Raw genomic sequence first — 27140 nt, 5'->3', positions numbered from 1 at the left:
AACCACATTTCATTCAGGCAGATGTGAAAAGGGCACATTATTATTCCCAGTATCTCAAATGACCAGTCTGAAGAAGTTCAAGGACCACTTTTTTTAAGGACTTACCTTATGGTACCTTGTAAGAAAAGACCAATTGAATGTGTTTGATGCAGATTCAGCACATTTTAGAGTAAATGCTCTGGTGAACCTTTCAGAGACACGTGCCCCATATAAACGCAGATCCCTGCTCTGCATGTCCCATTCAGTAATTCCAGGACAATGTCATTTTCCACTTCCTGTGCTGAACTGTTGCATGATGTTACTGTGCGCTTTTAAAGGCTGCTGCTTTCCACCCAAAGAGGTGGTTGCATTTCAGTGCTAGGTGAAATCCATATGTGATTACATATATATGGTTCCAGTTCAGCAACTGCTGTAAATTATCTCATTTATGGGTGAAAGCTTCTCTAGAAATGGTAGCTAATTATTTAGTTTTATAATTCATCCAATTGAAGCTGCAAAGGGTGTTTATATAAGTAGAATGTGAATTGAGCTGGAATTACCCTGCACACTTTTGAAAAGCCTCTAGACCAAATTTAGCCCTGCTGTAAGTGGGTACAGTTTCACTGACTTCAATGAAGGACTGAATTTACTTCCTTATCTGGAGCCGGGGGAAACAGAAACAAGGGATCATATTCTCAGCTGGAATATATCAGTGTGGGTTCATTTGACTTTAATGGACTCTATGCCAGTTTACACGAGCTGAGGATCTGGCCCCAAGTGGTTCCATCCTCCCCATGTTCAGCTGTACATGACGCACATAATTCGCTTTCTCTTCCCATTCCAGTACCTTCTTCATTGATGCTGCAGTTGCTGCCCAGTCAACAGCTTCCTTGGCAGCTCTCTCTGAATTTTTGGATTTTAGCAACAAAGGGCAAGTGCCCCTGCTAGAGCAGTTTCTCTATGCTGCAGCCTTCTCTCCTCGGCCCTCAAAAGAACTTCTGCGCCTGGTGCTAGTAAGTCAGAGGCATTTCCTCACTCCCCTTCTGCTCTTTGGTGATACAACTACTGGATTTGGGCTTCATCCTGCTCCCATTAAGTTAAAGAGAAACTCTCAGTGACTTCAGTGGAGCAAGATCAAGCCCTCACAAAGGAGAAAGATAAAACGCTAAGTATGTCCTTTGTCCATTCTAGCATTTAATGAAGCGACTTCAGCAGCAAGCCTCATGATTTTGGACAAAATGCTGCCGTGTATTAAAGGGAGCAAGTTGCCTAGGTGTATTGACTAGAACTGGTTGAAATTTTTTCAAATAAGATGGGTTTTTTTCCCCCCATCAAAAATGGTATGTTTGGGAAATGAAATTTTACATGAAAAACAGACTCTCTTTTTCATTATTTTTCAATTAAAATGTTATCAAAATTATGGAAATGTAAAAGCAGCAAAGAGTCCTGTGGCACCTTATAGACTAACAGATGTATTGGAGCATGAGCTTTCATGGGTGAATTCCCACTTCGTGGGGAGTATTCACCCATGAAAGCTCATGCTCCAGTACGTCTATTAGTCTATTAGGTGCCACAGGACTCTTTGCTGCTTTTACAGATCCAGACTAACATGGCTACCCCTCTGATATTATGGAAATGGTTATTAACATGTTAAACTTACTGAAAAACAGGTTTGATAGTCAACAAAAAAATCAATAATGCTGTTAATTAACATGTCAATAACAATTGGAAAAAAATTCAGACAATGAATGAGTTCATTTTGATCTCAAAGTGGAAATTATTCTGAAATTGCAACATTTTTTACAAATCTCTTTTCTCTTTTTTTCAGCCAGCGTTGATGTTGACATCTCAATAACTGTACTTACACAAGGCCACAGGGAGTTGGGAGGGAGGAGAGGGAAATGAGGAATTCTGTGAAGCAACCCCTAAAACCACAGTTAGCTCTGGCAGTCTGAGAGCAGAGGGGCACTGAGAATGATCTCCTGCCGCCATGTTGTTATGTAGGAAGGCAAATCTAAGATGGAGTTGGAATTCCTTTTCACATTTCTGGAGTAACTAGTGGTCCAGGAGTGTTCCAGGTTGCCCTCAGGTCAGAGCACAGCTTCATACTGTCTGCACTAGTGGAGCCTATGAGAGCTTGGAGGGAAGGTGGTTTTACACCTCTGTTGACAAAGAGGCTTCCTTTGCTCAACAGTAATCCCATTATGGCCTGGGGTTGGCCTTCAAAGGGAAGCCTGTGCAGCCCTCCTCAGCTAGAGTGCTGAGACCGCATAAAGTAAAAGACGAGTTTATACTGGAGGGAAAAGCTGGCCAGGATCTTTAGGACTCCATCCAAGACATGCAAAATCCCACCAAAGGGATTAAAGTGGGGGAGGAAAATTCATTTCTATGTCAAATCCCTCTATTTAAATTATTATTGTACATGAATACTTGAAATGTGAATAAACATTCTGAGGAAATAGGTGGCATGGCTTTATATCAGTTGGCTGATATAGACAATAAAAGCTTAATTGCCTGTTATGGAAACCAGAATATTGTGGGACTAGGCCATGAATTACCCCCTCCCAGGCAGATGAAAGCAAGGCTAGAGAGACTCTCTCAAAAAACCCTTTGGGGTAATAACTAAAACATATTCTCTCTCTCCCCTCATGTCCTGCCTTCATTTGTTACACCCACTCTCCCAGGACAAGCTGAATGGAAAGGAGTTAGACCCTGCCATCTGGGAAACAGGGATAATTGTCATTGGCTCTCTAGTTGGCAAACTGTGCCGGATGAAGCTGTGTGGATTGCAGGTGGGTTTCCTGACATGATTGCTTCAGTTATTCTTTTTAGTCCTCCCTTTTTTCCCTCACAGCTGCCTGAAATTTGTGTCATGCTTCTTTTTCACCCTGCTCTGTTTCTCCCTCCTCCAAACAAACAGGAAGTAGGACTTGGAATGGAAACTGTTCTGAGAAGATTAAGAGACACCAAGGAGAATTCTGAGATAATCATTTACCTGTTGTCCCTGCAGAATGCCCTGCTCCCAGAAACCATTCCTACCCTCCTGCATTATGCAGAGGAAGGGTCTGCAGGGGTCTCAGGTACAGCAGTATCTGCCCTACAAAGGTTCTCCTCTCAGCATATCACTGGTGAGGTATGGAATGAGCCTACTTAGTATCAGAGCTTTTCCTTATGCATTTAAAATACCCTTCCATGAAGCATCCCAGGTGTCTGTGTCCCAGGAAGTGTATGGGATATCATTCTCACCAAGTCACTTTGTAACTACCAGCATTCTCTGTCTTTTGCATCTGGGAGATAATGCTTCCTTAAATTTTAGCTGCTATTCCCAGAAGTCCCTCTATCCTGCACTGAGAAGGAAATAAGTGGTGTGCTTGCCCCATGGTGCTTAGATGGATGTATCCAATTAGCAGAGTCTCCATGTGATGACTGGACTTGCTAAGACTTGTTTTGCACATTACTGGAGCTGAAATTAACTGGGAGCTTTGTGGCTCATAGGCATTAGCCATACCCGGGGAGCCAGAATGGAGACTCCCTTTACCCAAGTCAGTAGGAAATGTGATAGTCTTTTCAAATCTGATATAGTTCCCTGGATCTCAGCCTGTCTTTCTAACATCTAGAGGTCTCTCAACTTTCTGAGAGCGCATTTTCTCCATGCCTTGCCACCACTAGGAGAGATGCCATCTAGATTAGGAACAGGAGGCATTGGTGATGACTATACTTCTGGTTTTTTTCCTGGAGTTGTAAATAGTAGATCTTCTGTTCAAAGCCCAGAGTGTAGTGTGAGATGCCATAATTATACATTTGGTGTTGGGAATGGTGAGAAGTAAAGTTTTAACTATATTCTGGCATTAGGTGAAAAAGGCAATGAGGAGGATTTTCCATCAGAAAAGCAGAAACTATGAAAAAACCTCTCGACTGGCTGCTGCTGAAATTCTGTTGGACAATGAGCCTTTGCCCATGGACCTCACCAATATCCTGCTGGCCACCAAAGAGCTGGAAGCAGAAATGTCAAAATTTTTACTTTCGAAAATCCAGACTAGTTTACATTCTCACCATCACCCAGCCAGGTGAGTATGGAGACTAGAAAGTATTAACTGTGACTCTTAAGACCCAAATCCCTTTTTCCCTTGTTCTTCTTTTTCCTCCCTTTCATTCTCTCCAACATTCTCTCTCTTCACTCTCATCTGTTAATCTTTCCTTTTTTGTTATTTTTCCCCTTAAGAAAACTAATTTGATATAAGTTCCCAGATTTGTTGCCTCAATCCAGTCGTATTCCATGTGTGGTTGCCAGTTGAAGACAGTAAACAATATAATATGGAACACCAAAATGACAGTGTAAAAACTGTAGAAGTGTTCGGAAGCTTAATCCCATGGTTGCAAGATATCTATAAAGTATGAGCAATGATATTAGTCTCTCCAGATTCTCAAAAAAAGCCCAGCCCAACACCTGAATGAAATGCCGAAGTTTTTGAGCTAGGCAAATAGTGATAGACTTGAGGAGCTCAATCTATTTAGCTTAACAAGAGGGAAGGTTAAGGGGTGACATGATCCCAGTCTGTAAGTACTTACATGAGCAACAAATATTTGATAAATGGCTTTTTAATTTAGCAGACAAAGGATAACAAGACCCAATGGCTGGAAGCTGAAGCTGGACAAATTCACACTGGAAATAAGATGTAGATTTTAACAGGGAGAGTAATTAACCACTGGAACTATTTAAGGCATGTAGGGGGTGATTCTCCCTCAGTGGCATTTTTAAAATCAAAATTGGATGTTTATGTTAAAGATACACTGTAGTTCAAACAGGAATTATTTTGGGGGAATTCTATGGCCTGTTGTACAGGAGGTCAGACTAGATGATAACAGTTGTCCCTTCTGGCCTTAGAATCTATGACATATCGCACCAATGTATTTGAATACATTTATTCAGGTAAAAAAGTGAATCCAGTTCAAAGGTATTCACGGTCTCTTCATTCATTTTCTGCAAACATTTATAACAAGCAACTTTTCATTCACAAATATATACACAGAAAGGGAAAGTGTTGTAATGCTCCAATGAACAGATATTCACATGAATGTTCACATAACCATCTTGAGAGCTCTTTGGGGATTTGGAAGTCATCCACTCAAGAAAGAAACAATACCATGGTCACCTACGTTACAATCACATGCTTGAATAGTAAATTAGAAATAGCCATTAATCAAAGCAGTGCTAATGGTAAATCATTTGTAAGCAATTCACAGGCCAGGATATGTTTGCACAAACCAGTTCTTAAATCATTCTGAACATACTAAATGATAAAAAATAAAAAAAAAAATCAGTCAGTTTACAGATAATCCACCAATAGAAGAAGATTATGTTTACTGGCCAATGTGGTCAGTAAACATAATGTGAATACTTCAGCCAGCTCTAGCACGTCGCATTCTATTCTTGTAGGACTAAAACTACACCCAGACCAAGGAAACCCTGAGCTAGGAAAGGCTTTTATAGCATTTCACAACTCCACTCTGCTCCACCCTCTCTCCCTCATTTTCTTCTTCTGTCATGCTCCATGTTCTTCTGTCCCTCTCATGCTGAGGAAACAATAATTACAACCACCACTAAGGCTCAAATTTATGCATGTCATGAATAGTTGCTCATGCCATAGGGGATATTGCTGAGCTATTTTCTCCCTCCTTTGGGAGATACAAAAGAAGAGAGAGATTATAAAGGAGCTTGTTTAAGTAAAGCTGTTTTTATGCCATTTATATTGTTCTTAACGTGTTGTTATCTCCTACCTCGCTATAAAACCTTCCAAAATGGCAGCTGACTTTTCTGAGTTTCTGTTTAGATTCAGACACTAGATTTTCCTCTTTTTCTGCCCCACCCATACACACCTTTTCCTATTTTTTTCTCTAGGAAAGCAATGAAAGAAATTCTGAAAGATCCACAGATCAATAATTACAACTACCTCTCCAAAGCTGGCAGTTCCTCTTCTTTCTCAGGACCCTTGGCAGGTGACAACATGAACAAGATTATGTTTAAGTTCATCTCAAAAGACCAAGTGAAAGTAGCTGTAGGCAGAGCCTACTTTTGGAATCCATTGTCAAGGGGCACTGGGAGTTACAAGGGATCTCTAACTTGTGTGACTGTCCCAAATTTAACACGAGGTGGCAAGAGTCCTCTGTATGTGTCCTGAGATGTCTAAGCACATTGGTTATTTCTCCATTAGCTCTAGTTGCATGTACTTTAAAAGCAGTGGGGAAGGACAGGCGATGGAAGGATATGTGAGGGAAAGAAACTGCTGTGGTAGGACCACCACAATCCTAAAGCTGGCTCTACATGTAGAGAGTAAAATGAGGCACAAAATCAGTCAGACATGGTCACACATTAGCAGAGCCATTGTTCTTGATTCTTTACAAAGTGTATCAGTGCCACTCTGAAGCTGGCTGTGTGGAGTGATGTCAGACACACGCCATCATCCAAATACATGTTTCTGACATGCTGCTTGTCAAAGGGCACCCCCATCCTGGAGCACCCTCCTGTAACAGCCACAGCATGCCAAGTATGCCTGTCTCAGTTTCCCCTTTCAGAGGCCCCAGTAACTCCACTTCAGGTTCGGTTAAATAATACCCCTACCACACCCCGGGTATATAGTCCTTAACACCCCATTCTTCCCAGCAGTCCACCTCCCACACCACTTTCTTTGTTGGGAGTCTTTCCATGCCGTACTCCAGTGTCTTCCACCACACCAAGCCTCCTTGTCAGGCCTCTTCTGTCTCTCTGCCAGGACACCCACGCCAGCCCAGTTTGGGGAGTCAGCTGACCAATCACAGGTGCATTGGCCTCTTCCTCTTAAAGAACCAGTGCCACCATGTGGTACTTCTTCCCACACACTTTGTACAAACACTGATCATGCCAGTATCACAGTTCTCCCAGAATCTGCTACCACAAAAGATGAGCCAAATCTAGGACCGAAACCTGTGGTAGATCGCTTGTGTGATAGAACACTGCTGCTATTGCTAGGCCAAGAGACTAGCTCTATTCCTGATTATTTCTTAATTCATTAGAGTATTTTAATAAGCTTTTCAAAGGGGCAGATCCTTAGCTGATGGCTATGACAATTTACACAACCTTTATCACCTGCCCAAATATTTTTATCCCCATTTTAGGGCTAATCTTCTGATTTATTATAAGTTTGGACGGAGATGAAATTCCCTCATATTTCAGCTTCTTGGTCAGATTGTTAGTGTATGGAACAGTGCTGTTCATCTACCATAGCCTGGAAGGGAAGAGCTATTGAATATAATGATATGATTTGAATGGGGTTAGTACTTACCAAAAGGCCTCTAGCCTCTTGTCTGATTTACCCAGAAACCCAACAGGAAATATAGCAAAGTAATGTTTCCTGCACCCCCATCAGAGCTCTTCTGTACTTTGAGTTATAATTCCACTGAAATTGACACCTTGAACACAGGAGACCACACTGGACTCCTCTGCATTCCCATGGCAGAATCCTCAGATCTTCCCATTATATTACATGGTAGGCCACCAAGCTCTTTATTTTCCAGTGAGATAGTTGCAACGTGTCGCTCCCCTCAGCCATTATTGGAATGTTTTAAAAATGGATGTGTAACATTTTGCCAGTGATGACTGCTGTGCAGCTCTACTTGCTGGTGTCTCTTTCTGTCTTTCAGTCACTGATGACATGCTGTCCACTTTCAGTCTGGAGCTGCTATTCACTGAGAGTGGTCTCCTGAGGAAGAGTGTCTCAGGTTTCATGCTGCGAAGCCATGGCCACCAACTTCAGGCAGCTCAGGTCTGCTATCAGGTTTTTTCACTAGATGTGAAACACTTTAGATGACTGAACAACAGATACACATACACAACCCAGGATTCCTGCATTGTGCCAGCAGACATTCAATAGCTCCTCTTTAACCTTCCTTGTAGGCCTGGTGGGTTCCTAATATTTGACTTGGGACCGGTTTTGTTCAATATCTTCATTAATGATCTGGAGGATGGTGTAGACTGCACCCTCAACAAGTTTGCAGATGACACTAAACTGGGAGGAGTGGTAGATATGCTGGAGGGTAGGGATAGGATACAGAGGGACCTAGACAAATTAGAGGATTGGGCCAAAAGAAATCTGATGAGGTTCAACAAGGACAAGTGCAGAGTCCTGCGCTTAGGACGGAAGAATCCCATGCACTGCTACAGACTAGAGACTGAGTGGCTAGGCAGCAGTTCTGCAGAAAAGGACCTAGGAGTTACAGTGGACGAGAAGCTGGATACAAGTCAACAGTGTGCCCTTGTTGACAAGAAGGCTAACGGCATTTTGGGCTGTATAAGTAGGGGCATTGCCAGCAGATCGAGGGAAATGATCATTCCCCTCTATTCGACATTGGTGAGGCCTCATCTGGAGTACCATGTCCAGTTTTGGGCCCCACGCTACAAGAAGGATGTGGAAAAACTGGAAAGAATCCAGCGGAGGGCAACAAAAATGATTAGGGGGCTGGAGCACATGACTTATGAGGAAAGGCCGAGGGAACTGGGATTGTTTAGTTTGCAGAAGAGAAGAATGGGGGAGGGGATTTGATAGCTGCTTTCAGCTACCTTAAAGGGGATTCCAAAGAGGCTGGAGCTCGGCTGTTCTCAGTGGTACCAGATGACAGAACAAGGAGTAATGGTCTCAAGTTGCAGTGGGGGAGGTTTAGGTTGGATATTAGGAAAAACTTTTTCACTAGGAGGGTGGTGAATCACTGGAATGGGTTACCTAGGGAGGTGGTGGAATCTCCTTCCTTAGGAGTTTTTTAAGGTCAGGCTTGACAAAGACCTGGCTGGGATGATTTAGTTGGAGACTGGTCCTGCTTTGTGCAGGGGGTTGGACTAGATGACCTCCTGAGGTCCCTTCCAACCCTGATATTCTATGATTCTATGACTTCATGTACGCATTCAGAAGCCCTCACAACAGAGAACATCTGCTGTATCTAGCCACACATAGGAAGGCTTAATACCTTAGCTGCTTGTTATTCACTGTTCTGAAGTGAGAACCAGGGCAAACCTGCTGTTTGACATTTTAAGAATGCCTGCACTGAAAGTTGTTTAACTTGGGTAAATGTCCCACACACGTCAATATTTTCCTGACATTTTTATTCATCATCTATCTATGGATATATGGGCCCATATCCCAGCTGGTGTAAATCAATTTCATTCCATTGACTTCAATGAAGTTGCACCTATTTATGCTAGCTGAAGATCTAGCCCATGGCATCTTCAAAAAGACTGGAACAGAGACACTACTGTTTTTTAATTTACTACTACAAAGACTGAGTGAAATCCTGGCTCCTAATGTCAATGGGAGTTTTGCCATGAATGGGTCCAGGGTTTCATCCTAAAAGTCATTAGATAATAACTGGTTTTAGAGTGGTAGCCATGTTAATCTGTATCAGCAAAAACAATGAGGAGTCCTTGTGGCACCTTAGAAACAAATGTATTTGGTTATAAGCTTTTGTGGGCTAAAACCCATAGAGACCGTCTGGTTTGGCCAATGTATATGGCAGAGGGGATTGCTGGCATATGATGGCATATATCACATTCTATTAAAGGGACACCATCATAGGACCTAATCACATCAGCCCTGGGGCGGCTCTAGGCATTTCGCCGCCCCAAGCACAGCAGGCAGGCTGCGTTCGGCGGGCTTACCTGCGGGAGGTCCCTGGTCCCGCGGCTTCGGCGGACCTCCCGCAGCCGTGCCTGCGGTAGATCCAGAAGCTGCGGGACCAGTGGACTTCCCGCAGGCAAGCCGCCAAAGGCACCCTGCCTGCCGCCCCCGCGGCGCCGGCAGACCACCCCCCGTGGCTTGCCGCCCCAAGCATGCGCTTGGCGTGCTGGGGCCTGGAGCCGCCCCTGCATCAGCCACACCATCAGGGGCTCATTCATCTACACATTTACCAATGTGATATATGCCATCATGTGCCAGCAATGCTCCTCTGCCATGTACATTGGTCAAACCAGACCAGGGGTCTCAAACTCAAATGACCCCGAGGGCCGCATGAGGACTAGTGCATTGGCCCGAGGGCCGCATCACTGACACGCCCCCTTGCTGCCCCTGGCCCCACCCCCAATCCACCCCTTCCATGAGGCCCCGCCCCTGCCCTGTCTCTGTCTCAGGACTAGGGCAGAAGGGCAGGGGAAGGGCAGCCTGCCCTGGCCCTAGTGAAGGGGGGCTCTAGAACCCTGGCAGCAGGTGATGCCGAAGCTGCAGGTGGAGTCAGCGTGAGCTCCCGGCATAGCAGGGTGGTGAGGCAGCAAGTGGGCCGGGAGACACTGGGAGGTGCGTGGGGCAGGTGGGGCCAGGAGAGACCCGCCCCAAACATTGGGGAGCAGCGCGAGCTTAGGCACAGAAAATAACTCGGGAGGGGGCGGGCATATGATGGCATGATAGGAAGTAACTGAGGGAGCCCAGGGCCCCAGAGGATCTCAGCCCTGGGGCTCTCCTTCGCGCGGGACCCGCCGCCAAAGTGCCCAAGACCTGCGGTGGGGCAGCGGGTCTTTGGGGCAGGTCGGCTGGTCCGGCCGGCGGACCTCCGCCGCCGTGCCTGCGGTAGGTCCAGAAGCGGCGGACCGGTGGTCTCGTCCCACCCGGCCCGGTCCGCCCCAGCGGGTCCTGCTTCCCACCCAGGCCCGGCCCGGCCAGCCCCGGTGGCTCCCGCTGCCCTTACTCGAGCGCGCTTGGCGTGTTGAGGCCTGGAGCTCCCGCCTGCATCAGCCACACCATCAGGGGCTCATTCAGCCCCACATTTCCCAACGCTGATATATGCCATCAGGCGCCAGCAATGCTCCTCTGCGCCGAGGCTCCAGGAGGCGCCCACGGGCCGCATGTTTGAGATCCCTGAACCAGACAGTCTCTACGCAAAAGAATAAATGGACAAAAATCAGACATCAAGAATTGTAACATTCAAAAAACAGTAGGAGACCACTTCAGTCTCCCTGGACACTCAATAACAGACTTAAAAGTGGCAATTCTTCAACAAAAAAATTTCAGAAACAGACTCCAATGAGAAACTGCAAAACTGGAATTAATTTGCAAACTGGAGACCATCAAATTAGACCTGAATAAAGACTGGGAGTGGATGGGTCACTACAAAAAGTAATTTTCCCTCTGCTGATACTCACACCTTCTTGTCAACTGTTGGAAAATGGGCCACCTTGATTGCATTGGCCTCGTTAACACTACAAAAGTAATTTTCCCTCCCTTGGTATTCACCCTTTCTTGTCAACTGTTGAATATAGGCCACATCCACCTTAATTGAATTGGCTCATTAGCACTGACCCCCCCCACTTGGTAAGGCAACTCCCATCTTTTCATGTGCTATACTTATATATTAACTGCTTACTGTTTTTTTTTCACTCCATGCATCTGATGAAGTGGGTTTTAGCCCATGAAAGCTTACGCCCAAATAAATGTGTTGGTCTCTAAGGTGCCACAAGGATTCTTCGTTGTTTTTTTTTAGATACAGTAACTCCTCACTTAAAGTCATCCCGGTTAACTTTGGCCATGGCTACACTTGCAGATTTGCAGCGCTGCAGCAGGGTGTGAAAAAACACCCCCTCCAGCGCTGCAAGTTGCGGCGCTGCAAAGCGCCAGTGTGATCAGAGCCCCAGCGCACGGCTCCCAGCACTGTACGTTAATCCCCATAGTGAGGTGGAGTACGGACAGCGACCACACTCGCGCTTCAAAGCGCTGCTGTGGGAGCGCTCCCGTGGCAGCACTGTGCAATGCTAAGTGTAGCCATAGCCTTTTTATTATTATTACATTGCTGATCAATTAGGGAACATGGTCGTTTAAAGTTGTGCAATGCTCCCTTATAACGTTGTGTGGCAGCCGCCTGCTTTGTCCACTGCTTGCAGGAAGAGCAGCCCGTTGCAGCTAGCTGGTGGGGGCTTGGAACCAGGGTGGACTGGCAGCCCCCCCCATCCGCCCTCCACGCCCCTAAGTTCCCTGTGCAGCAGCTGCACAGCAGGCTAACAATTGTTGGCAGTTCAGCTGTCCCTCCCCGCACTGCCATGTGCTGCTCCTGCCCTCTGCCTTGGAGCTGCTCCTGGGAGCCTCCTGCTTGCTGGGCGGGGGGAGGGGAGGAAGAGAGGGAATTAATGTCAGTGTGTCCCCCTCCCGCCTACTCCTGCCCCCCTGCTTATCCCTTCACCATATAGAGCAGGGGAGAGACACAACAGGGCTCAGGATGGAGAGAGCTGGCTGCAGCTGCTGTCTCAGCTTCCTGATCTTTTTAAAGAATGTGGTGTCAGCGTACTTAAAGGGGCAATGCACATCTCTCTCTCTCCCTCCCCCCCCCCACACACAGGGTGTGTGTCTCTGTCTGCCATGCTGTCCCCCCTCCCTCCATTTGTGCTGCCTTGTAGAGTGTGAGGCTACATTAACAACAATGTGTTAACCCTTGAGGGCTCAGCCAAATGCTAGTTCATCATTTAGCAGTAAGGCATCCCAACCTCTGACTTCACCACCTCAACCAAGCTTCACAATCATCATTGCTGTGTACAGTATAAAATTCTTTGTTTAAAGCTTATACTGTGTGTGTGTGTGTGTATATATATATATATATATATATAAAATATAGTTTCTTGTCTGGTGAAAAACATTTCCCTGGAACCTAACCTCCCCCACATTTACATTAATTCTTATGGGGAAATTGGATTCACTTAACATTGTTTCACTTAAAGTAGCATTTTTCAGGAACATAACTACAACTTAAGCGGGGAGTTACTGTAATAACTGTTATCCTGAATGTCCAAGTAGAGGTTGGGTAAAATCTGGAAGCTGCTAAGTGCCCCCATATTTTGAGAAATTTTCCTCGCACTTTCATGCTTAGTGTGAGAGACAATTTTATATCATGGTCTGATCCACATTTGACACAGTGCAAGGAGATCTGAAATCCCGCTAAGATTTCTATGGTGCTAATCACTCTGTAAGGTTGATTGCAAATAGATAGAAAAAAGATTCTATCTATCATACTTATATGACCCCCATCACTGTAGTATCTGGGCATCTCACTATCTTTAATGTATTTATCCCACAACACCCCAGTGAATTAGGGAGTTGCTATTATGCCCACTTTACAGATGGGGAACTGAAGCACAGAGAGCTCAGAGACATGCCCAAGATCACTGTGATGGAGCAGAAAACTAAACCCAATCACCCAAGTCCCCAGCTGGTGTCCTAATCACTGGACAGCCTTCATCTCTACTTTAATTAACATCCTTAAAATAAATAATATCAAATACTAGAACCCGATTCTCCACTGCTTTGCCACCTGTGTTATCATTTACACTCATCCAAAATTGGTGTAAAATAATTCCAAACCGGATCAATAGTGTTTTGCAATCACTTTGTTCAACTTAAATGACTGCTCAAAGGATAGGCCAGTGTTGTATCAGGCTCACTGGGCTTTAAATATAATCACTTTCCAGTTCACTAGGCCCATGGGTGGATGTTACTTGAATCAGTAGTACAGTAATGTAAGATGCCAACCAACTGCTCGCAATACAAATGTTTCTATCAGTACTTCAGCAGGTTCTTTATCCAACTTTCCCTAGTGGGAATAGTGAAGGTCAACCCTTGAGGAAGCCTTACCTTGTGCAGCACATTTTCTCTGCTTGCGTATTTTAGGTCTCTGTTGAAGCCCAGGGGTTGGAATCTGTGCTGGGAGAGAGTAACCCTGAAGGAGAAGAGGAGCAGGAGCTCATGGCTGGGATGTCTGCCATTTTCTTTGACGTCCAGTTACGGCCAATTGTTTTCTTCCAAGGATATACGGATTTAATGGCCAAGGTCCTCTTAAGCAGCGGAGAGCCAACCAGTGTGGTCAAAGGGACTGTCCTGCTGATGGATCATGAACAGGTAATGGCTGTATGATATGCAGACCTTCCCTCATCCAAGCTGCCTGTTAAACAGTGCCATGGTACACTGCAGCATAGTGAATATTCTGGAGGGGGCCTGCTTGCAAGCCATCGGCTCATGATCGATATTCATGACAGTGCCAAATCTAACCATGGGATGGCACTGATCAAAGGATGTTAAGAATTGGTTTTCTGAGTTGGCTCATTAGAGGTGGGTTCTGCACTGCCATGTGGGAGACCTCTCTTCAGTTCCTGTCTTCCCCGCCCCAGCCCAGTAGGCATTGGGAGTCAAAGTAGGCAGCATCCCCTCTGGCCAGCTGCTGTTTAATATTTTTGTATGAGCACCCAAGATCAAGAAAAGTGCTTCCAAAATGAATACACTCTTTTCTGTTCTACAGGCAATTCCACTTCAGTCTGGACTGCAAACAATGGTTAAACTTCAGGGGGCACTTGGGTTAGATATTTCAGCCAACATTGATATGAATTTATGGGAGCAAGAATCAAGAACCAGCATCAAAACAAGGTAAATGAGTGAAAACTTATTTAATCTCTGAACACTGAGGAGACTTATTAGGAACTAGCGTTAATTAGAACAGCCTCAGAGCTGCTCCAAACATTAGAACAGACTCAGGGCTGCTCCAACGTAGGCTGACTTGTAACAGCCCCCAAAGGGCTATTTTATATAATTGGCCAAAGATAACTAGAGCTCCATGTTTTCCAGCCATGCCTTTCCCACCAAATACACCAATGCACATTCTATGCTGGGAGGATGAGGGCTTCTTTGGGAGGGGGAAGGGGAAGTGGAGGGAGTTGCATAGAGTCTCCTATACCTCTGTACCAGCTGTGAGAACTACATCTGTTACACGCCCCTTTAAAAGATCTGCTTCCCCATGAACACAGACACCCATCACTTACTGTCTTTAGGCTCTCATAGCCTGTGCTTGGGATCAGGCTAAAAGCCTCACTTTGATAGATGGCTTTAATAAACAGTTTTCTGCACCTCCCCTTCCTTTGGGATCAGGAAGCACCACACAGCTGCTGACAAATTAAGAACTAATGAAATCATAGAGTGCCAGCATTGCATAGACAGTGCATTCCCCTGGGAGACATTGTTCAGTGACCGGATTTATGCTTTCTCCTGTTGCAGGGGTGGACTGGCCATTGATTTCACAGCAGAAATTGATGCCCCTTTCTTTCAAGCCAGCGTGAAAAGCCAGACAGAGGCAGAAGCCTCAATCAATTTTGATACAGCAGTGAGATTTTCTGGGAATCCTGTGCTCATGTGTCTGCAGCTAAGGGAGGAGCAGCTCCCTTACAGGTAAACTGTGGCATTCTAGTCCAGGACTACTAGGGTGTGGATTTTTACTCAGGGGTGGGGATTGGGACACGCCTACAGTCAGGGACATTAGTTTGTGACTCCCAGTGGCAGGGAAGGTGCGGAGGGAGATCATGCATTACTTCCCCTGCCCTCCTGACACTAGAGCTCAGTTCAGAACCTTAACAACAGTGCTCCCTAACTCCAGTGGTGCTTGGCCTTCCACAATATCATGAGCATCTGAGATATTCAAGGATACAAAACCTACAGGATACAAGAGAGGAGGCTATTATGAAAGCCAGTTCTCACTCTCCCACTAAGAAGCGAGTTATTTATTGCCCTGTTTCTTGTAGCACGTGGTAAGAATTTCATTGTCCAGCATTTGATTTAAAGCAGGTTCCGTTGAGTCTCTCCATTTGGAGAGATCAGTAAAAAGTTAAAGGAAGCCTTGGACGATGCTGGAGAATTAGCAAGCCTAAGGAGTATTAAGACGAGCCCTGTGCCCAGAAGAATGCTGGGCTATCTTTTACAGTATTGTGCTGATAAACCTCTTTTATACTTTAACTGCTGGTCCTAATGCCAGTATTGATTTTGCCCCAGACATAACATCATTGTTTTATTACTCTGTTACTGATAAGTCCTTCATGGCTCCTTCTTGACATAAATAAGCGTCAAGCAGTTTGTTGCTGCTGTATGGCATCAGAGGCAGACACCCTGGCACTCTTCCCATGACTTACTAGCTGACTCAAGCTAACAGGGCTGAGTGTAGCTGTCTGAAATACTTGCAAATAATAGATGGATAGGTTCCCATAGAAAAGCCTTGGGCCTCCTAACCAACCCAGAGATGGGACATGAAGGGAACCTCACCTACAGGTCAGGCCTCAAAAACAGGGAGAGAAAGGAGCCCTTGGGTCCAAGGTCCTTTCCCTCTGAGGAGTGAAACTCTTGAGGAGTTATTCATTTCTCCACAGATCAAATCTTGTTACACAGCTTTTCCTGGAAGTCCAGTCTGCTCCATCTGTTCAGTGTGCACTGCAGACTGGTGATAGAAATCAACTCATTCTCTAAGAATCTTCCCCATTTCAGTCAATTGCTGGGAGCAGAGGGATAACTTGAGACAGCAGTGGTTCATCCTCCTACTGAAACATTTAGGCCCCATCCACATTATAGGTGAAACTATCAGGAAAATTACCCTGTCCAGTGTTGCGAAATGTTGGAATTATTCTAAAGTGTGCTAGTTAATCTGTGCTAAAAATTAAACTCACAGCAGCCTCTAGCATGGTTATACAATGTGGATATAATACTGTTTTCAAGGGCAATAAATCCCTATTGACAGAAGTCAAGAAAAACACCTGTCAGAATATGCCATAACATTCCAACAGATCAGACTTTCAAGGAATGGAACATGCTGATTTGAGGAGACAAGTTGGATCCAATCTTGTCTCATTCTAAAGTCTCCTAACTACTTCATTGTTGCTCTTGTTGTTTTGCCCCACAGAGAAATCTTTACAATCTCCGAATCTTCACCGAACCAAAGCATCACTGTTCGCAAGGGGAGACGGGGCACTATTGCTGGACGCGAGCTTTCCTTGCACAGGGCCAACTCCGAGATGTGCAAGATCCTGTTGACGGAGGCAAAGGAGCAGTAGAGGAATCAATGTGTCCTGGGTCTGGATTTATCATTCCTCCCTTTTCCTTGGTCCCAAATTCTCAGTGAGCTGCATCCATGAGCCAGGCCCAGGACTGATGTGGGCAGCCCAGAGCCCTTTCTAGCTCCCACAAGAGTCTGCTTTTTACTGACTGTAATAAAAACAAGTGTCCCTATTGCAAGAGAACATGTTGAAATCAGGGTGCCAAATGTGGTTGGGACATGAATCCCTAAAGTCCATCAAAGCAAGTCCCTTGTAAAGGGCCAGCTCTGGGATGTGCAAGATCCTGTTGGCACAGTCAAAGGAACAGCAGAATTAACATGTTCTGGGTCTGGCCTTGAGAATCCTTAAGACACCAAGAAAGGAGAGAGGTAGAATTTTCATAATCATGTACCCTTCCCTATGATGGTCATTCTCCATATGGTATGGTCCCTTAGAAGCAAAACTGGGCCACGATCAACCTCACAGCTAAGACCCCTTGCTTTGAGAGTCACAAGGTGACTTTCAGGCAGTCTTAAGAAAGTGTTCTGAGAGCGGATACCCAGAATGGCATGTTAATCACACATTTCTCCCCACTCATCTGAGTAACCACCGGGGGTGAAAGGGAGCCGGTATGGGACAGCGCTTTAATGTCCCTGACCCTTTTGCCTCCCCTGTCGGGGGCGGCCACCAACGGGGGGGGGGAGAGGGGCGCAGCAACATTAAAGCACTTCTGCGGCAAAGGACCCTGCAGCACTTTAACATCCCTGCCCCTTTTGCCCTCCCCCCCCAGCCATTGATGGGCATGGGGGCAAAGGGAGCAGCTGCCCTGGGGCCGGCAATTTAAAAGGGCCCAGGGCTCCGGACACTGCTGCCCTACTGTAGCAGCGGTGTCCAGAGCTCTGGAGCCCCAGGCAGCCCCCCAGCCCTGCCCCTTCCACCTGAGGCCCCGCCCCTTCCGGGGGCCAGAGCCACACCACCCCTCCCCCGTACCGGTAACTGTCCTCAGTTACTTTCACCCCTGGTAACCACAATCAAGTGAGCTCTCCCAGAGCGTCTGGACAGAACTTCCCAGGGCTGAGGAAGTGAATGGAATCCAGTGTTGCATGATTTGGTGACTGTGATAGTGTGCCATGCATGTGGAAAGGGTGGCTTGATTTTTTGGGGGTACTTGATTTTTGAAAAAAAAGCAGTGAGACAAAAAAAGCTGCATAATCTGTCAGCAATTATGTTCCTTCCTTTTGGTATAATTAGAAGTGTTTGTATCTGAATAGGAGTTCATCTCAGTTCCCTCACAACTTGAACTTCTTCTGCTTGATCCTCCAGTGAGTTCATGCTCTGTTGCCAGGGAAATGACTGATGTCAGAAATCCAGAAAGAGAAGATGACGCTGGAAGTGGCTAATCCTTTGTTTAAATAGGGCAAATTCACCTCTAGCATAACTTCTAATTTTAGGGGTTAGATGGATGAATTTGACCCACACAATTTTCAGTATTAGAAAGAAAAATTAAACACATTATGGAAAACTAATGTGAAGGTAAATAGGGTTGTGCTTAAGTAGGGTGTGTATATATGACAATTTTTCCCTTGGAATGGAAGTCCACTAGGGATATTACTTCTTATTTCACCAATACAACACGAGTGGAACAGTGGAACCACTACTGGGGCAGAATGTCCAGTTCTGGTGTTCACGCTTTAAAACAGATGTTGAAAAATTAGAGAGAATTCAAAGAAGAGCGACAAGAACGATTTGAGATCTGGAAAATCTGCCTTACAATGAACAACTGAAGGCACCCAGTCTATTTAGCTTGTAAAAGACCAGCTTACAACATGATTTGGTCATGGCCTATACATACACAGGGAAAAGATAATCAAATAGGTGAAGGATCTTGAATTTAGGAGACAACAGCATAACACGATCCAAAGGCTGCAACTGAAGTTAGCAAAGTTCAAACTGGAAATGAGACACGGTTTTTAATAGTAAGAGGCTTTAAACATTAGAACATTAGATTACTAAAGTATTTGTTAAATCTCCATCACTTGCATGTTTTTCTAAAAGATATGCTCTAGTTTTACTGGGTTAAAAGTAGGTATCACAAGGTGAAATTCCCTTGCCTGTGTTACCCAGGAGGTCAGATTAGATGATTATAATGGTCCCTTCTGGCTTTGAAATCTATGAATCTATGAAATGGAGAGTTTGGTCAAGGTTAATACAACAAAGACATTTCATATAGTTCTCTCTCTTTTTATTATTCAACAAAAATTGAACAGAGCAGTGTGGGGGTGTCTTTCCCAGTATCCCACTCTCCTCCCAGTCTTGTCAGAAGATAGCAGATATATATATATATTTTTGAGATTCATGTCCTAGTGGATAGTTACCTATGGTGCTCCTCCTTCTAGGTCAGGGGTAGGCAACCTATGACATGCATGCCAAAGGCAGCACGCGAGCTGATTTTCAGTGGCACTCACGCTGCCCAGGTCCTGGCCACCGGTCTGGGGCCTCTGCATTTTAATTTAATTTTAAATGAAGCCTTTTAAACATTTTAAAAACATTATTTACTTTACATACAATAGTTTAGTTATATATTACAGACTTAGAGAAAAAGACCTTCTAAAAATGTCAAAATGTATTACTGGCACATGAACCCTTAAATTAGAATGAATAAATGAAGACTCGGCACACCACGTCTGAAAGGTTGCTGATCCTAGGTTTACATAGTTATGGAAAAGCCTTTTGCATCTCTTAGCTTCTTAAAGTGGTACCACTCTTTTAAATGTAGCACAAAGTGACGACGAGACATTACTCAATCCTAAAGATAATGAGGCAATATTTAAGTAGCAAAGTGATGGAGAAACTTCCCTTTTCTGTTTATATTTTGGTTATATTTGTGGTAATTAATGTACATTGTAATGTGCTTTTTTGAGTAAACGTTTACGTTTTCAATGATTTTTCTTTTAGGTGACCAGCATTATTTAATCAGTTATTTTTGTGCTACAAATTGAATATTACTGCAGCAATTGCAGAAGGAAGGGAAATTCACATCAACTAGCAATGCTCCTGGATCACTTTCTGATAAGACTTTTTGTGTCCCAGTTTTGCTTCCCACTTACAGTTTTTATATCAAAAAATCCTGGGGGATGGGGGCTTGTGGATTATGAGAATGCTGCAAAAGCTGAGGATTTTGTTGCCTGATAGCATTTCTTTCATATTGATTCTCATATTTTTGCTTGGTGGTGTTTTGCTGCTTTTTCTGAGGGAGATACTAATTATGCGTCATTTGGTTTAGTTTAATAAATTTAATCTATTTTTTTTTAAATTCTATTTGACTTTGTTAATTTTTCCTTGCATGTGAACAGACCAGGTACATAGGCAGAAATCAACCACTTTGCAACACGTTCCCAGCAGAAGCCAGAGGGAATGGTGTCATTGAAGCCAGCTATATTTAACGCTGCTAGGAGCTGGACAGGAGCTTGCTTTACAGCTTCAGCCTCAAGAAGTTCCAGAGAGCTGAAGCTAAATTCTCACAAAACTCCTCTGGTCTCTTCTGCTCTGCCTCTACAGAACTTAGAGATGACCTTCAGCCCTGTGCAATTCATAGGCTTAAAGATCCCAGTTATCCAAACCCTCCTATTTTGTGAAGGTTTTGGATACCACTCAGAATGTTGGTAAAAATCAGGGTTTACCTTCATCTTCTGAGCAGCTCAAACTTCTGCAGATTACTAGGTAATTTGCACTGAGCAGGCCCAAGGTCATAGAGATTAATTACAATGTAACCTGTTCTTTTGTCTAAATGGCAGAATTACCCCCTGACTGTGGAAGGAAGGAACATGCTTCACTTGTTATATTTCTAGACTGTATTCTGGGCTTCAAACTGCTTTCAAATTCAAGTTATCCATCAATAAATTCTGTCCCTCTTTGAGACTCATTTACTTGCCTCTCCATCTTTACTTTTTCCCTGTGGGGCCCTACACTCTCTCATCATCATCAACTTTAATTCCTGCTAGCTTGATTCTCCTATTCCAGTGCTGCTTTCCTGTCCTCCCTGTTTGAATTAAAACACCTCAGAGCTTGCTAGCAGTTCTGCTGGCATGTACCATTGTGCTTACCTCCTTCGGTGGAACTGAAGGTTAAGCTGCTAATGACACAGTCCTGCAGTTAACCCTGCCTGTAACTTATTCCACAAATGGGTTTGCAGCCACAGCATGAGGCCTGAGTGATCTTAATTCATATCTGAAACCACGTTATTCTGCAAGGTGCCTGGGAAAGACAATTTCAGAATTGAAACCTCCATCAAACCAGAACAGATTAAGCAGTCACACTCCTTCACTACTAGTCCAAACCAATGAACAGAATGGTCTGGTTGCCAGATGTCGAGATACTACTTGAGAGCATTCCCAGAGTTTCACCTCCTTCTTGGTTTCCTTTAACTTCCCATGTGCTCTCCTAGGATTTACAGAGGCCTTTGCAGCCCAGCTGAGGGGCTGTATTACCTGGGGTCAAATAGGAAATTACATACATAGCAGCACATTCCAATAATTGTATACGCTGGGGCTTATAAATTGGAAGAATTTAACTGGCGTTACTCAGAAAAATGTGTCCATTTTGCCCTAAGGAAATTGATACAGTTCCTCAGTATCTGCTTTATTCCCTGTTATGAAGCAATCCTTGGCAATGCATTGTTCAGATTGCAGTTAAATTGCTGTTTAAACATGTATTTTGCATTCTCTGGCACACCTTGACAGCTGCCAAACCCAAAGTCAAGCTATTTACTTCTCAGCATCAATTGGCAAGTTTTAAGAATGGCCACTGCCTTTTGGAGTATGGCAGGAGGCACGGATTGTCACCAGCAGTGCTCTAAATGGCTGATTGGACCTTAATGGTGATGTTCAGACCCAGCTATGCACCACGGTGCACAGCCAAAACTTCAAAAAGAGCAGAACCCCTTTAGCCCTTTTGTTACTGATGCTTTTAGAGCCAGGGCAGTCAGAGTAAAGAGCCTTCAGATCCTGCCAAGTCCCACTGGCCCCAGCAGCATCTTCACTTTCCCTGCTACTTTGTCTTGTCCTTGTCCTAAGACAGCCACCACCATAGGAAAGTTAAGGCTTTGACTAGCCACACCCCCATGTAACAGTTTCAAGATGATCACCTCTGGTCACAGAGGTGTATATAACACTGGTAAACCAGGTGCCAGCTCTTGCCAAGGCTGTAGGTGTCAGCTGAGCACTGACAAATTCATAGCTGGAAACCAGACCAGCTCACCTAAATATTAGTATTGTTCAAGATAGGTGTTAGAGTTACAAGAATGTATTTATTGTTTAGACTCTATAAAATGCTTGTAAATTGCTGCATACATACGCCTTAATTGTAATATCAGTATCCCATGCTATAAGGTAATATGTAAGTTTTGCTATATAATTGCGAAAATGCCTGCTCTGAACTTGTGAACCTAAGCAAGAAGAGTCGTTTCCCCTGCCTGTCAAGAAGGCCTATCAAGACTAAATGGGCCATGGAGGACAAAATCTTTGTTGACTGCCCCATCATCCATGAGGAAGTTATGTGCAGGAGTGCTCGTCCCATCGGTTTGAACTCTGGGGAAAAGGGTATATAAAGATGCTCAAAAGAGGAAATGGTTCTCTCTTGGCTGTTTGGCCTCTCGCAAGGGCTGGAGCTAAGGAACAAAAGCAGAGAACCCCAGGGGCAACCTGGATTAGCCCTAAAAGCCATTCAGTGGACAGATTACTACATCTGTGTCACCTTTTGGAATCAAAGACTGTACCTCATCTGTGCTTATATGTTGCTGGCTTTAACCTGCACATAACTCATTTCTTTTTTTATAGCTGATAAAGCTTTTGTTAGTTTATTATAGGCTCGGCTACAGCATTGTCTCTGGTGTGAGATCTAAGATATAAATTGATCTGGGGTAAATGGCTGGGCTCTTGGGACTGGAAGCAACCTGAATATTTTGTGATTTTTGGTGTAAGTGACAGTTGATCACTGAGTCCAGCTTGCCTGGGGTTGGGGAGATGTAGGGAAGAGGATTATATCTAAAGTAGCCTAAGATAGTAACTAGGAGGGAGTGAGGGACCTGACATTTCAGTGTGGGACCAGAAGATCTTAATCTAGGTCTGGTTCAAGGATTCTACTTAAAGAAATAGTTGTATTTTTCCCCATTAAAAAGTAGTAAAATTTCTGGCCTTTAAGAAAGATTATCTCCTCAGCCTCCCAGGTGGCGAGACTAACTCTTCATATTTTGTCTGGAGGCATATTTCTAGCTTCTCTGGAAGTTTCTGGAAAGTTTTGGAGTGCAATTCATTAACTTTTGCTACTGATGGCAGTTTTACTCTCCTTTTCACAAGTCAATGAAATCTTAAAGTTTCAAGGTCCATTCCAGAGGTTTTTCAACTCTAGCTGTTCCTTGGTTTGACATCCTGCTCAGGGCACCCAGAACTTTGATCCACTGTGTCACACCTCTGCCTTAACAAGAGCAAGAGCTTTGCAGCTGCTCAATTATGTGTCGGCTCCCTCACATACCAGCCTGTCTGCCTGGTCAGCAAACTCTTTAAGACTCTGCCAATCTGAATCTTGCCTTGTGAGGAACAAACAATGAATCCCAGTCCCCTTGTTCCTCAGGGACAACTCCCTGAACTGTCCAGTCCCCCTGACTGGATACTCACAGAAATTACGATTGCTGCCTCCAGAGAGACAGAGCCCACACCAGCCTCTTAGGTTAGCTGAAGACTCAGACTTTGCTTTAATACACAGCACTGAGATGGATTTGTAATAGAACAAGAATAAGTTTATTTAAAAAAGAACAGATTTAAGTGACACTAAGCAAGAGTAAGAAAGAGAGGGTCTGAATACAAACAAAACAAAATACACTTTCTAGTGACTAAAACTTAATCTTAGCAAGTTACAATCTTTGCCTAAGCAGTTTTCTTACTCACATCAAGTTATCAGCATCTCCAGCCCTCCAGACTGGGGACCCAACATTCACAGAATCAAAGGGAGCTGCTCTCTTTGTTCCCTAAGGGTATGTCTTCACTACCGGCCAGATCGGTGGGCAGCAATCGATCCAGCGGGGATCAATTTATCACGTCTAGTCTAGACGCAATAAATCGATGCCTGAGCGCTCTCCCATCGACTCCTGTACTCCACCGCCATGAGAGGCTCAGGTAGAGTCAATGGGGGAGTGGCAGCAGTCGACTCACCATAGTGAAGACACTGCGGTAAGTAGATCTAAGTACGTTGACTTCAGCTACATTATTCATGTTGCTGAAGTTGCATAACTTAGATCGATCCCTCCCCCCACTATAGATCAGGCCTAAGTAATGGATAACAAAAATGACTTTTTGCTCCACTTACATTACCCAAAGGCCATTGTCTCTGCCTCAAGAGCCAGAAAGGATTCCTGGGGTGCAGATTCTTCCCCCGCAGTGTGCTCATTAAGGGTATGTCTACAGTTAAAATGCTACAATGTAGCCACTACCTACACCAATGGGAGAGGGTCGCCCATCTGCCTAGATAATCCACCTCCCCGAGGCACTAGCTAGGTTGACGGAAGAATTCTTCTGTGAACCTAGAGCTTTCTATGCCTGGTCAGTATAGCTGAGGCTCTCATGGGGTGTGGATTTTTTTATACTCCGGGGATACATAGGTATTCCAATATAGATCAGAACTTAGCCACTGCTCGTTAGCTGTATAGCTTTGTTCACCATAGGTATAAATGTACTTTCATTGTCCTCTGCCAGTAAATCCACATTCCTTTTTCTAGGGTGGGCTGGGTTTATGCACTGACTCCCAAACACATTTTAAGAACATATTTCCAGCACACATGTATAAACTCTTTGTACACAACCCGTACATATATTATGCAATGATTTTGGGGGTGGCGTGTCACCAGTTTACATATGATACTTTACATGACAATTTTTAGATACATACTATGATGATAGAGTGCTGGGGTAATGAGTGCATCAGACCTGATCTGAGTCACAGTATGGTGGGCCCTCTGGCAGTTGACATTGAGAGAGTCCCCAGGGTCATACTTGGAACCAAAAAGTAAAGGGCGGTGATAGACTGGGCCAGGTGGCCTTTTCCTAAAATTGTCAACATGTGCCACTTGTGTTCCTTAAAGGGTCAGATCATCAAGTGACAATATGTTATAAACCCAATTCCTAGTCATGGGTCTTCCAGTGTCATATAACTTCTGTTCTTTTCACAATAAAAGAAATTGATGAAAGTACTGCTCTCGAGCCTCAATTGTTCAACTGGTTTTTTTATATGTTACATTTGAATTCAATAAATGGATCACCTCTTCCATGCTGCTTTTTCAACTAGAGGGGCCAATGGCCTGGCCATGCAAAATAAAATGTACAAGAGGAAATACCATAAAATAACTTAGTGTACCCAATACCAACTGATCATATCCTTTGGTATTAGAGCAGGAGGCATACACAGAGTTTGGCACTTCCAATAACCACTCTAAGAGAAGTAGCAAAAATTTAACCCATGTTAGGCTGCACTCCAATAAAGTGTCTGTGCTCCACTTTTATAAGTGCATTAACCTTTCCTTGTGGGGAGGTTATGGATTCACCAGCAAGACTGCCAATGTCATGGAAAGTTCCAAAGAAAACTCTAGAGGATCAGATCTGAAACCACTGAGCTATGCATGCTCCCATCACCAGTAAAAGTTAGTTACACTGTATGGTATACTAACATGTAAACAGGTCATTAATTAGAACCCTGCAATATTAATTAAAGGAGGAAGGAAGGTGCCAAGAAGAAATGGAGAAACCAAAGGAATCCACATCTACCTTTCCATTAAATGAATGACATTTTTAATGGGCAACTTTAATTACCGACTTGTTGGTGTGAAGAATTAGCAGCAGCGATTCTAGTTTTAAATCTTAATATGCTATTCACACACTTTTGCACCCAGCATTTGGCAACTGTCTTTCCTCAGGAGCCCTTGGATAGTTCATGAGAAAATGTTCCACCCCAGGCTGAGAAATGACTTGCACTAAATTGATCTGCACAATTAGAACGAATGGTCCCATTCATTTCAGTGCAAGGTTATTTCATAAGGAAAGATTTAGCACTGAAAATTAGGAGAGATTTCAAGTGTGCAGGATTCCATCCCTAGCCTGGTGCTACGTGCCAGCAAGCATCTATTTAACTGGGATTTTGTGAGGTCATATTAAAGGATGAAGCCTGTCACATAATAGCACCTTACCAGAAGATTGTTTAAAACCTTGCATTGTTTTTTGTAAACGAGACTGACATCTGGAAGCAATTTTTCCAAACATCTCTCCAAGAGTCACTTCATATATTGTAGTTCAGAGACCTCCAGTGGCTATTGAAATAAATGTATGCCAGGGAAGTCCAGGTTTCCCAGGTGATGGATAGTAGGCAATGAGGAAAGGCTTCTAACTCATATATATATATACACACTTACGAACACCACACAAGTAGCCCATTGCAATACCCATATTAGAGATGTGGCTAAAGAACTTTGGCAAAGAAGGCTTCCACTACTTCTTCACACAACAATGAAGCAGTGTAGAGGAAGCAGCACCTTCTCTTCTTCATTACAAGTGCCGCATTTAAAAGCACTGACCCAATACGGTAGGAAGTGGTATGAGTTCTTGCAGCACCGGAGAGGTCACAGGATGTTCAGTGCTCTTCCTGTCTCGGCTACAGTGAAAAGAAACCTTGAAACGTGAGTGAGACTAGATTGTGCCCCTGCAATGTGCCAGGAACCTGGGTGGGTTCACTATGGCAAACAAGCAGACAGAGAGGCAGTCAGTGAATCACCAAGTTCTCAGGAGAGGTAGTAAGGAATTAAATGAGTTAATAAGAAGCCATCTAGCCCAGCTGAACACACTGGCAGATTTTAGACCTTAGAGAGCTTGATCTCTCTTTATCATTGTTACTCTTTCAAGAGTGAATTTATTAGTACTGGCAAAAGGTGCCAGGCCTGAACACTGAGGTCCATAATGGGAAGCAAGTGCAAAGTGCAAGCTTCCTACCTCTGAGCTCTCCCCAGGTCATAGGTCATTCTTGACCTATCTGAGTCTGCTAACCAGTATGATAACTAGGTGTCACCTGTAATAGTCTTTTTTTTCAGACGAGTAGCTGTTTCTGGGCACTGAATAGAGTTCACTCTCTCATTTCACAAAGGGCACCAAACAGGAATTAAATGGTAACAGAGAACTGTCAAATGACCAACATTTGGCAAGTCAGATCAGTATTTTTAGTGAGTATTCATATCCACTTCCTAACAAATCAATTGTATCCGGTGTTATTCTGCCATGGTTGGAAGGGTTCA

At 44.3% G+C, this 27140-nt stretch overlaps 1 protein-coding gene across 3 annotated transcripts in view; it reads left to right on the top strand.

The window, feature by feature from the left end:
- Nucleotides 1-19326, top strand: part of LOC120369222 (microsomal triglyceride transfer protein-like) — a 35521-nt gene extending 16195 nt beyond the window's left edge. The window contains exons 9-18 of one of the 3 annotated variants that reach the window (XM_039482245.1): nt 824-992; nt 2664-2771; nt 2990-3112; nt 3832-4046; nt 5879-5976; nt 7657-7778; nt 13644-13871; nt 14269-14393; nt 15018-15188; nt 16684-19326. In XM_039482245.1, coding sequence (XP_039338179.1) covers nt 824-992; nt 2664-2771; nt 2990-3112; nt 3832-4046; nt 5879-5976; nt 7657-7778; nt 13644-13871; nt 14269-14393; nt 15018-15188; nt 16684-16834 — 1510 coding nt within the window. In that variant the 3' untranslated portion in view covers nt 16835-19326. Of the gene's footprint in view, nt 1-823; nt 993-2663; nt 2772-2899; nt 3113-3831; nt 4047-5878; nt 5977-7656; nt 7779-13643; nt 13872-14268; nt 14394-15017; nt 15189-16683 lie in introns of all 3 variants that reach the window. The other 2 variants (XM_039482244.1, XM_039482246.1) reach the window with 2 other exon arrangements.
- Nucleotides 19327-27140: the final 7814 nt, after the last annotated feature.

The sequence above is a fragment of the Mauremys reevesii genome, linkage group 7, assembly GCF_016161935.1.
Source record: "Mauremys reevesii isolate NIE-2019 linkage group 7, ASM1616193v1, whole genome shotgun sequence".
In the NCBI taxonomy this organism is placed as follows: domain Eukaryota; kingdom Metazoa; phylum Chordata; order Testudines; family Geoemydidae; genus Mauremys; species Mauremys reevesii.
This window is presented reverse-complemented; position numbering and strand designations above follow the sequence as displayed.